The sequence below is a fragment of the Trichosurus vulpecula genome, chromosome 1 (genome assembly GCF_011100635.1).
Source record: "Trichosurus vulpecula isolate mTriVul1 chromosome 1, mTriVul1.pri, whole genome shotgun sequence".
Classification (NCBI taxonomy): Eukaryota; Metazoa; Chordata; class Mammalia; order Diprotodontia; family Phalangeridae; genus Trichosurus; species Trichosurus vulpecula.
The window spans coordinates 212,728,854-212,740,922 of NC_050573.1; the positions used below are offsets into that span (position 1 = coordinate 212,728,854).

The following is a 12,069-nucleotide window of genomic DNA, read 5'->3' on the forward strand; positions in this document are numbered from 1 at the left end:
GTTACAGAGTTGCCTGGGGCCCACAAATGATTAAATGACTTGCCCATAATTATGCAACTTAACGTGTATTAGAAGTAAGATCTAAACCCAAGTCTTTTTGACTCCCACCAGACCATTTTTCCTCTCAAGGGATCCATTAAGGAGATGGAATGCTAGATACAAGTGGGCCTTATTTATCCTCCTTATATCACTAGTCTCAGCCAGGAAGGCTCAAAAAGAAGAATCAGTAGCTGCAGGACCATCTTAAACAAATGAAATGGGTGCGGCTAGTGAGCTGAAAAGCTTTACTGAAACAAAAGCAAGAAAATAAGCTTATGATCTTCTCTGTGACAGGAAGGAATTAGGAACTTGTCTAACCATATGTGAGAGTAAGCTGACTACAAAGGTACATGCCTTTCTTGAATTCTTTGATATTTGAAAAAAAAAAAGAGAAAGAAACTGAAGCTGTTTTAATTGTGTTCTCTTTAGAAAAAAAAAAGGCCTAATACTGTTGGCATCTTAGAGGCAGGAAACGGTTCACTGAATTCAATGTCAGCCTGCAAGTGCTTCCAGAGATGCATCGTCTTCCTTTCCTTTTTGTTATTCTTCAAGCATACAAAGGTAGGAATACCTTTTCTGGCTCTCTCTTTCTTTTTTTTTTTAATGTGTATTTTTCCTTATGTGTCATAAAGAATCAGAACTTTAAATGATTCAAAGGTCACACAGATGTTTGTTTTTTTCAGGTGTTCCGAGAAACTAGATGCTATAAAGATAACATCGGCAAAAATGTTTTTAGGCTTATAAAAATGATTATTATGTTATTTATTTGAATGAATACATTGACAATTTTGCTAGGTCTTAGAAAACCAGCTATTTATTTGGAATTTTGTGTATTTTTTTAAAAATCTAATTGAATTACTGTTATGTTGTACATTTCAGCCTTGTCTGAAGAGGAATTTGTGGATACAACTGTGAGGCTTGCCAAGAATATGATTTTCGACTGTGTGTATCCAGGATTGGACTTAATAAGCCAGGCGGAATGGTTCAAGATCACAATAACGGGGAAAGATTCCATGGCTATTTTCAGTCCTGAGTTTGGTGAGGATATCAGGACAGACTATATCAGTCGGGTTCACTTTTTGAACTCCAGTGTGACTGCAAATGATGTTTCCCTTTTTTTTCATAATGCGTCCACAGCTGACCTTGGCCTTTATTACTGCAGTCTCCAACTTTTCCCTCTTGGACTTTGGGAAAAGGTGATAAATGTTGTCCAGACAGGTAAGAGCAAACTTCCTTAGCACTTAACTCTCATCCCTCTTGTCATTAGAAACTTCTAGACCTTAGTAGAAACGGGTAAGTAGTCCTCATCACTAGACTAGTTACACAGTATTTTGTAATCTGGGAGCAGAATTTTTAGAGGGGCTAACAATTCAAATCAATTTAATTGTTCTTAAAATATGATGAGTTTGTAGTGGAATCATCTAATGGAAATATTACTTTACCAGTTTGAATATGAGATAATTGAGGTTGCAAAAGTTATATATTGTTGTAAGGCTTTCCACTGGCAAAGCATATTCTAAGTAAAGTTGGGAAGTAGGTTGAGTTTGTCTTCTACTTTCTTTTTCAGTATCATTCTCTCCCCTCTTTACAATTTTACTTCCACCTAGGCACCTAATGCATCTATGTTACTAACAGATAGTGATGGCTCCCTTATTGCACCCAGCATAGACTTTATTCAGTGTCCTTACCCTGGATCCCTCTCATTCTCCCCAATGTCCCATTCATTAGGGAGTTATTCTCTCTTAGCATGCTATCATTTTGGAAATGAACCCAAGGGGGCCCTGGTCTTGGTGCCAGGAAGATAGAAATAAACAAATAAAGCATTTATTAAGTACTTAACAGTATATAAAACAGTGTACCAAGCATTGGGGATAAGAATAGAAGAAAATTTGAATAATCTTACACTTATTTATTAGTTATGTATCCCAGTCGGGATAAAAATTGTACCTACAATCACAGTGGTCTTGTGAGGATCACAGGAGATGATGTATGAAATTCATTTTCGAATCTTAAAGTTCTATATAAATATCTGTTACTATTATTAATAATATGAATTAATTTAATCATGACTTATTGCATTACTTCTTCCAGGAGAATTTGAATTTGAATTCAAAGGGAAGTATTTCCGATGATATAATTCTAAACTCAAGAGACAGGAGAGTGGAAGTAATTTTTCTCTAGTGAAAGGAGATTCTTCTGAGTTTCCCTAAAATTATACTACTGAGGCAACCGCCTACTTATTCAAGCCAGCCCTGTCCACATGGCTTCTGTCTATTTCCCATTGCCCTATTTTTAAGGGAGTAACAGCTTGAAACTGTCACTGTCATTGCCAATAAAAACATCAAAAGGTAGGGAGTTAGGAAAGGACTCCAAGTCCTGTTGATATTCACTTGTACCTAAGCACAACGCATTCCACCCACTCCCCCCACTGGCATTCACTTGGTATCAGTTGTCAGGATCCTTTTGCTCAACTATTCATTCACTAAAGAATCCATTTTACTGTTCCAGTCCTTGTTGGTTTCTGTTTTCACTCATCAGTGAAGTACTTTTTGTAAGCTTATAGAGTACAGTCAACTCTTAATTATCCATGATAATAGAAGACAGCTTTGGCAGGCCTAAGAAGTATTAGTGTGTTACCTACCAGATGTCCACCATTGGCTGGAGACAAACCTGGGTTTCACCTTGCTTCTCTGGGTGGCAGGTCATTGTAGCTTTAATCCCAAGTGAGATTTTCTGCATCCTGCCTGAAGTCAGCCAATTTAAAACCTATAGTTTGACCTCATCCCAGATGGGTAGGCTATTGGGAATAGAGAAAAAGAGATGGATTTGCAAAGAACTAAATTGAAGTGGCAACCTTAAGGTAGGATTGTTGAATCTTATGAGTAATAAACTATGGCTATGCTTTCCTATTTTCTATCATAGGAGCAGAGAATGTAGAAGTGAAAGGGGCCATAGAAGTCAACTCATCCAAATTCCCCTATTTTATAGATGAAGAAACTGTAGCATAGAGAAGTTAAGAGTCTGGCCCAAAGACACAGATATTGGCAGGATTGGAGCTGAGGACTTCTGATTCCAGATTCAATCTTCTTTCTGCTGCTGTATTATTACTTGGGCTATAGGAGTAAGAATATTGGTTTTGTAGTTAGTGCATTTGCATTTTCTTTGCTCTCTCTTTTTCTCTCTGCCTTTGTCTCTGTCTCTATTTCTGTCTCTATCTATCTGTCCTCTGTGTTTTGGAAGGCCAGATTAGAGGAAAAGTGTTAGTGTGTTAGTATTTGATTGGATGTTTTCCCTTTTTTGTTTTCGAATAAAAATGTGATTTCCAAAATTCTAGCTGTATTTTTGCAGTAATGATACCAAGTCTAAGTAATCCCATTGCCACAAAAGAAATTTCTTGAAAATGGGCAGTATTCACAAATAATGTATTCGACCTCACAAATGCCTATTCTATAAGGAGGGCCAGGGAATTCTTTTTTTATTCACTTCACAGAATATAAGGGACAGGGCTGTATGAAATATTGTGCCTATGTGGCCCATGATAAGATTTTTTCTTGTTTTTTGTGTTTTTGGAGGGGGGAAGGCAAGGCAATTGGGGTCCAGGGACTTGCCCAAGGTGACACAGCTAGTAAGTGTCAAGTGTCTGAGGCTTCATTTGAACTCAGGTCCTCCTGACTCCAGGGCTGGTGCTCTATTCATGAGAAGATTTAAATAATAGGGATGGGAGGTGGGAAAAACTTCCTTCCGGGGCTGTCCCTGCATGGAGTTATACCTCTAAATATTCTAATTTGGTCAAAAAAGTGCCAAGGCTTTTTTGAAATATGTCCTTGGGAGGGCCTCAAGGATTTAATTTAAGTAAGCTAATCTGGGATTTAGTGGGGATGGAATGGAGCGCGAAGTTTGGTGGAGAAGAGAAGAAATCAATAGCCTCACTATCCCTCTTTTCTCCTTTTCCTTCATGATCATTGTTACACAGAGGGAGATTCTCACTCCCAGGTAGTCTAGGAGGTTGATATCCACAGTACACCCTTGAAATAAGGCACTATGGTCTCCTTTGAAGATATATCTTGAATAATAGGTATATTCCAAGGTAGCTGTCTATACTTGTCTAGCCCTAGCTTAAAGCCAACAAATGCAGTCATGCAGAGGTCACTTGCCCCCAAATATTTATGAAACCATAGCTGAAGTTCAATCATTTCCCCTTTTTCTTTCTTCCTTCTTAATGTCCTCTATTTCCTCCACTTCAAAAAACCAAACTAAATCTTTCACCACCCTTTCAGTTCCTTTTCAGTATTCATGCTCAGCCTCTTAGAGCAAAGCAATTTGTAGGTTTTATTGTAGAGAACTGGTACCATTTTCTAAGGTCCATTCTAGTACTAAAGTTCTGTGATTTTATGGTGATGCATAATTGCTTTTTAAAAAATGTATGGGGTTCAAAATCTCTCTCTCTCCCTCTCTCTCTCTCTTTCTCTCTCCCCCCCCCCCCCTATATCTCAACTAGAAGTTATTCCAGATGACCTAAGCAAAGGGAGCTAGCTGTACTCTGTTCACTTTTCCATTTCCATTTGATAGGCTTAGGTTTGAAAAAAGGTCTTCGGTATATCAAAGTTCTTTGTAAGCAGGCAATCAAGAAATATTTATCAAAGGCCACTATGTGCCAGGCAGTGTGCAAAATTAAAAGGGGGGAGAAAATATTTTTTTGCAAAATAAATAAAGTAATTTTAGAACACAAATAGCTAGAGTACTTAGGAAAGACTTCATGGAGGAAGTGGCACTTGACCTGAAATTTGAATTGAGCTAAGGATTCCAAGAGGTGGAGGTGAAGAGAATACATGCTAAGTAGGTAAGGCAAAGGTATGGAGAAAGGAGATAGAATGTTGTAAAGGAATAGCAAAAAATAGCTCCTAGGTAGCAACTAGGCTTTCTACTAGGTGTCAAGCCACAAGTGGCAAGGTCCTTCAGTACTTGAGAAGATTCAGTCTCCCTCCTCCCACCAGTAACATGGGACAACATTGGCTAGGGGGTCTTAACATTTTAAAAATCAATAATTCACTTCTTTTTCCTTCAATTCAGTAATAATTTATTAACTGCTTACTATGTGCCAGGTACTATGTTAGGCGCTGCAGATAAAAAGAATAGCGTAAAAACAGTCCTGGCCTTCAGAGAACTTACATTCTTTTGGGGGGAAGGGTCTAAGGAACATATATGCAGATTAATGTTAGAAAATATGGACAAAGTAAACAGAATAATTTGTGGGGCATGGAGTGTTTATGTGTGGGTGAGAGGGCCAGAAAAGAAGGCTTCTTAAAGGAGGTAACACTTGAGCTGATCCTGGAATCCAGGTAGGGATTCCAAAAAGCAGAAGTAAAGAGGTCATGGGGGCCAGTTTGCATAAATGCATGAAGACTAGAGGGCAGCTAGGTGGCAAAGTGGATAGTGCTGATCCTGAAGTCAGGAAGACTCATCCTCCAGAGTTCAAATATGGCCTCAGACACTTACCAGCTGTGTGACCCTGGACAAGTCACTTAACTCTGTTTGCCGCAGTTCCTCATCTGTAAAATGAGCTGGAGAAGGAAATGGCAAACCACTCCAGTATCTTGGCCCAGAAAACCTCAAATGGGGTTATGGAGAGTTGGAGAAGACTGAAATGACTGAATAACAACAACATATAGAGACTAGAGATGGAAGGTGTGTCCCTATGGGATGTAGGAAGTGTAATAACGATGTTGCTAGCAGCTGCTGTGGGGGGATCGACAACACCAGCATGTAGGAGGGCTGCTAGACAGGTCCTTTGATCTGCTTTTCTGAGGAAAGAAACTTTAAGGGGTAACAGTCTCACTTTAATCAAACATACATATATCATTCACTTAGTTCAGGGGGAAAAGCCAGCACCCTGAACTTCAGACAGAATACAAACAGAAATTACAAATATACATTATATAAACAGAACAAATAACACAAACTGGTCTATCCATAGTAATAGTTTTTGTTTTGTTTTTGGAGGGGAGAAGGCAGGGCAATTGGGGTTAAGTGACTTGCCCAAGGTCACATAGCTAGTTAAGTGTGTCAAGTGTCTGAGGCTGGATTTGAACTCCCCCAATAGCAATACATAGATACCAGAGAAGCACCAACATGTGGGTTTTTTCAAAGTTGGGGGTGCTCCTTAACAATGGTTACCCAGAGTCTCTCACTTAGTTCAAGTGGAAAAGCTAGGACCCTGAACTTCAGAGCAAATACAAGCAGAAATTACAAACAGAAAACACCAAAAGATCTATATAACACAAACTAGTAGAGATGCTTCTAGTTTTCTGTCCAACATCTCAGTGCATCTGGATTTTCAAGCCAGGGAGCTCTTAACAATGGCTGCCCAGGGTCTTCTCTAGTCAAATCACATGACATTCTTCCAGTGAGTGAGAGCCCCAAACAAAACACTAACCTCTTGAGTTTATATACCCTTCCTAGGACTGGAAGGCTGCACACCTAATCAGCAAAAGGGTATGGGCCTGGGGCTTCATCCCTACATAGCAAAAGGGTGTGGGCCTGGGGGTTTGCACCTAGTGCGACTTAATCAAAGGCACTTGATTACTTTAGTATTCTAAAAGAGAAAACTATAAAAAAAGTCCCACCTTAATTACCACTACAGCTAGAAGGTCAGTTTAGCTGATCTCTCTGTACTAAGGGCTTATATTTTGCTGAATTGACTGAGACATTCAGTCATTCTTTTATCCAACAATATATGGAGCACCTAGTATCTTTTGCTTTTCTTTTTATGTATGTAGTAAATTTAGTGTATTATTTTCAAAGCTGTTCTTGTTTGTGATTCCCATTGATCTTTGATATGTTTTTTTCCATATGTTTTTTTTAAAGCTTCAATGACACTTCTGTTTGGTAAACACATTTCCATCTTCCTCTGGCTACCCTCCAATTCCTACCACCCCATATTGAAAAAAAAATATAAAACCTTTGTATCATATATGGATAGTCCAGCAAAACAAATCTCTGCATTAGCCATGTCTGAAATGTATGTCTTTTCCTGTACCTTGAATTTGTTACCTCTGTGTCAAGAGATAGGTAGTGTGTTCATCACCAATCCTTTGGAATTATTGTTGGTCATTGCATTGATCTGTGTTCTTAAATAATAATAATAATATCATATTTATATAGTGCTTTAAGGTTTGCAAAATACTTTATAGATATCTTGTTTCTTCACAACAATCCCGGGTGGTAGGTGATGTTATTATCCCCTTTTTACCAATGAGGAAACTGAGGCACAGAAAGAGTAAGTGGCTTACCCAAGGTCACAAAATAAGTATCTTGAAGCAGGATTTAAACTTAAATCTTCCAGATTTTAAGTACTGAGCTCTATTCACTGTACTAACTACTGGCTAGTTGCTCCCAATAGCTGGCATTTCTAATAGTGCTTAAAGGTTTGCAAAGCACTTTACATATGTTAATTCATTTTATCCTTAACATGACCTGTGAAGCAGGTGCTATTATTATCCCCATTTACAGATCAATTTTTCAAAACTGTTTTTCCTTACTTTTTTTATATAACTATTCTCCTAGTTCTGCTTACTTGACTTTGCATTAATTCGTACAGATTTTCCCTGCTTTTCAGGAATCTATCCCTTTGATCATTTCTTAAGGCACAATAATAGGCTATTATTGTACATTCACATGCTATAATTTGTTTAGTCATTGGTTAGGTGATAAGCGTAGTTGTTTGTTTTTGCTTTTAAATTTATTATTCATTTTTTGCACTTAAAAGCTCTTTAATTTCCAGATTTTCTTTTCTCTAGCCCCTCCCCGTATCCATTGATAAGACAAGCTATATGATATCAATTATACATGTGAAATCATGCAAAACATATTTCCATGTTAGACATGTTGTAAAAAAAGCAAGAAAAATTAAGAAAGTAAAAAACATTATACTTCAGTTTGTGCTCAGAATTCATCAGTTCTCTCTCTGGAGGTGGATAGCATTTTTCTACCAGTACTTTGGAATTATCTTGGATCATTGTATTGATTATAGTAGCTAAGTCTTTCACAGTAGATCATCATTACAATATTGCTGTTACCATGTATAATGATCACCTGGTTCTGCTCACTTGACTCTGAGTCAGTTTATATAGGTTTTCCCAGGTTTTTCTGAAACTATCCTGCTCTTCATTTCTTATAGCCAATAATATCCATCACAATCATATACCACAACTTGTTTAGCCATTACCCAATTGATGGGTATCCTTTCAATTTCCAGTTCTTTGCCACCACAAAAAGAGCTGCTATAAATATTTTTGTATATATAGATCCTTTTCCTTTGTCTTTTCTCTCTTGGGATACAGACCTAGTAGTTATATTACTGGGTCAAAGAGTATGCACAGTTTTTTTTTAGCCCTTTGGGCATAGTTCCAAATTGCTTTTCAGAATGGTTTGACCATTTCACACCTCCACCAACAGTGCATTAGTGCCCCAGTTTTTCTAAATTCCCTCCAGCATTTGTCAATTTCCTTTTCTCTCATATTAGCCAATCTGATAGGAATGAGGCGGTATGGCAGAGCTATTTTAATTTGCATGTCTCTAATCAATAGTGATTTAGAGCATTTTTTTTGTATTACTATAGATAGCTTTTATTCCTGTTCTGAAAATTGCCTGTTCATAATTTTCGATCATTTGTCAATTAAGGAATGGCTCTTATTTTTATAAATTTGATTCAGTTCCCTATATATTTCAGAAAAGAAGCCTTGATCAGAGAAACTTACTATAAAATTTATTTCCCAATTTCCTGCTTTCCTTCTAATCTTGGCTGTATTTTTTTGTGTGTGCTTGTGTATGTGTGCAAAAATGACAATTCTATTTAAATTAACTTACTTTTTAAAATTTAAGTAGAATTGTCATTTTTATTATATTGGCTCAGCCTCCCCATGAGCAATAATTATTTCTCCAGTTGTTTGGATCTGTCTTTATTTGAATGAGAAGTGTTTTGTATTTTTTTCATATAGTCCTTGTGTTTGTCTTGGCAGGTAGTCTCCCAAGTATTTTCTATTGTCTTGCAGTTACTTCAAATGACATTTTTCTTTCTATCTCTTCCTGCTGTTTTTGTTGGTAATATATAGAAATTCTGATGATTTATGTGGGTTTATTTTATATCCTGTAACTGTACTAAAATTATTGTTTCAACTAGTTTTTAGTTGATTCTCTAGAGTTTTCTAAGTATAACATATTATCTGCAAAGAGTGGTAATTTTGTTTCCATTTTCTATTCTTATTTGTTTGAATTCTTTTTCTTGTCTCATGCTATAGTTAGCATTTCTAATACAATATTGAATAATAGTGGTGATAATGGACATCTTTGCTTCACCCAGATCTTATTGGGAGGGCTTTTAATTTATTCCCTTTACAAATAATTCTTACTCTTGGTTTTAGATTTATGCTACTTATGATTTTAAGAAAGGCTCCATTTCTTCCTATGCTTTCTAGTATTTTTTAATAGGAATGAGTGTTGTATTTTGTAAAAAGCCTTTTATGTTTCTATTGATATGATATGATTTTTATTGTTTTTGTTATTGATATTGTCAATTATGCTTATAGTTTTCCTAATGTTGAACTGGCCCTGCATTCCTGGTATAAATCTTACGTAGTCATAGTGTATGATCTTTGCGATATGTTGCTATAATCTCCTTGCTAGTATTTTATTTAAAATTTTTGCATCAGTATTCATTAGGGAAATTGGCCTATAATTTTCTTTCTCCATTTTTGCCTTCCTCAGTTTAGGCATCAATTTATATCATAGAAGGAATTTGGTAGAACTCCTTATTTAGGATTTTTTTTTTCAAATAATTTGTGTAGTATTGAAATTAATTGTTTTTTAAATGTTTGGTAGAATTCCCTTGCAATTCCATCTGGTCCTGGGGATTTTTCCTTAGGGAGCTCTTTTATGGCTTATTCAATTTCTTGTAGTTGCTGTTTAACAACAACAAAAAATAATCCTTTGGTTTGGACATAGAAAGAAATGTTTCATTTGATTGATGAGTGAATGAATGAATGAAATAATTAAAAAGCATCTATGGAGCACTTGCTATGCATGAAACTGTGCAAAGTGCTAGTTGTATAAAGTTATATAAAGCAAAGGAAGTACCTGACTTTATGGAACTTACATTGTAATAGGGGAATCACTCCCATATGAAAGGGAAATTTTGGCTAGGAAAGTCCCTGGGATGATGAGACTGGGCTCAGAAGAGTGAATTGTCACACCCCTTCCAGATACAATGGCAGAAGTTATATATCATGGGTCTAGGCAGTTCAATTAAAAAATATTTGGCCTTGGGTTCAAGAATTCCACTCCTAGCACTTGCTAGCTGTGAGAACCTGGGTCAGAAATCTAACCTCTTTGGGGACACTAACACTTGAACATTTGTGCCCCAGGATTATGAGCAAAGTACTTTGCAAACACTGAAGTACTAATTGTTAATTTCTTTTGTTCTGGTTTTTGCTTTCTATCTTGTTTTGATTCCAGCATCTGAAAGAAAGCACGTCACTAAAAACAGCCTATATTTATTTCTGATTTGAACCTTTCTCAATTAGAAGGAAATGACATCTTTTTAAGAGAGATTGGCATTCTAGCTTTAATTTTTCTTTAAGCATTTGTCTTCACTCCTTCCACCTCACGTTGCAATGCTTTACTCTCTTTTCCTCATCTCAGAGTCAGTGGCACAAAGTATAAAAATGGCCCTACCTGCTTCATATTGTGACAGGTACTAAGTTGTATCTTGGGAGTGCCCCTCTCTGAAATGTTGCCGTCTGTCAAAGGAGATGCCAAGAAGAATTAAAAAGGCCAAGGTGAAGAATTTGGTTTTTATTCTCTCTACTCTAGGGTCACCAATACATACTAGCTTGGTTTCCTTTCCTGTGTAGATTCTTTCTGTTTAGTCCATTACACTGTTTTGTTGTTTTGATGTTGGTTTCATGTGATTTAAAATAGGAAGAAAAAGAGAAAAAATCACCTTCAAAAATAACATTTAAAGAAATAAAGCCATAAAATCTCTCTTATGGCCCATTCCAACTAGATCAGTAACAGGCCCTTTCCTTGTTCTTATATGAAAATAAAAGTGTTCTGTAAAAATGCTGCATTTCAGTAGTTTTTGGTTTTAAAAGGAAATAAAATCTTCAAAAGCACCTATAAGAATTATTTTCAGGATTGTTTATTGAAGAAACTGAACGCTTTTAAGGGCTTGGAAATCTTACTCTTTAATGATATAGAAGATAGGTGGTAAAGGAAATTTTAAGACTTGTAGAAGGCAAGGTTATAGTCAATGCTCTTCTCTAGAGTGAAATGAATATGAATTTACAAGAAACTTTCCTCACCCTAAACCATCCCAAAGCTATTTTTTTTAAATTGAATCCCTAACTTTCCATTTATCATGCACAAGGAACCATATTCAAATACAGGTATCTTCCAGCAATTCTAGCTCTCTCTGATAGTACAGCTCTACAACCTTATAACCAAAAAATCAGGAAACCTTAAAAAGAATAGGATTATTTCTAATAGTTCATAATCAGATTGAAAGGCAGGGTGGTATATAGCACTGAGAACTGGTCAAGCCAAGAAGACCTTGATTCAGGCCATAAGTCTGACGCATACTGACTGGGCAAGTCATCTAACCTCTCAGGGCTAAATTATTCAGTTGTTTTCAGTTGTGTCCAACTTTTCATGAGCCCCTTTAGTGTTTTCTTCACAAAGATATTAGACTGGTTTGCCATTTCCTTCTCCAGCTCCTTATACAGATGAAGAAACCATGAGAAATGGGGTTAAGTGATTTGCCCAGGGTCACACAGCTAGTAAGTGTCTTAGGCCAGTTTTGAATTTAGAAAGATAAGTCTTCCTGATTCCAGATTTGGTACTCCATCCACTGTGCCACCTAGCTGCTCCATTATGTGAGGAGCATATATGAAACCAGAAACTTTGTATGCAATCAAGGTTTCAAGTATTTAGCAGTTTAGTGGTAGAATAAGTTTCCAACCAAGCCCCCGAAAAAGG

General features: G+C 36.7%; 1 protein-coding gene across 1 annotated transcript in view; it reads left to right on the top strand.

Annotated features, from left to right (window-relative positions):
- Positions 1-536: 536 nt before the first annotated feature.
- CD226 (CD226 molecule) overlaps positions 537-12,069 on the top strand; it is a 97,373-nt gene continuing 85,840 nt past the window's right edge. Inside the window, exons 1-2 of the mRNA XM_036741338.1 lie at positions 537-600; positions 919-1,257. Coding sequence (XP_036597233.1) covers positions 555-600; positions 919-1,257 — 385 coding nt within the window. The 5' untranslated portion in view covers positions 537-554. The remainder of the gene's footprint in view (positions 601-918; positions 1,258-12,069) is intronic.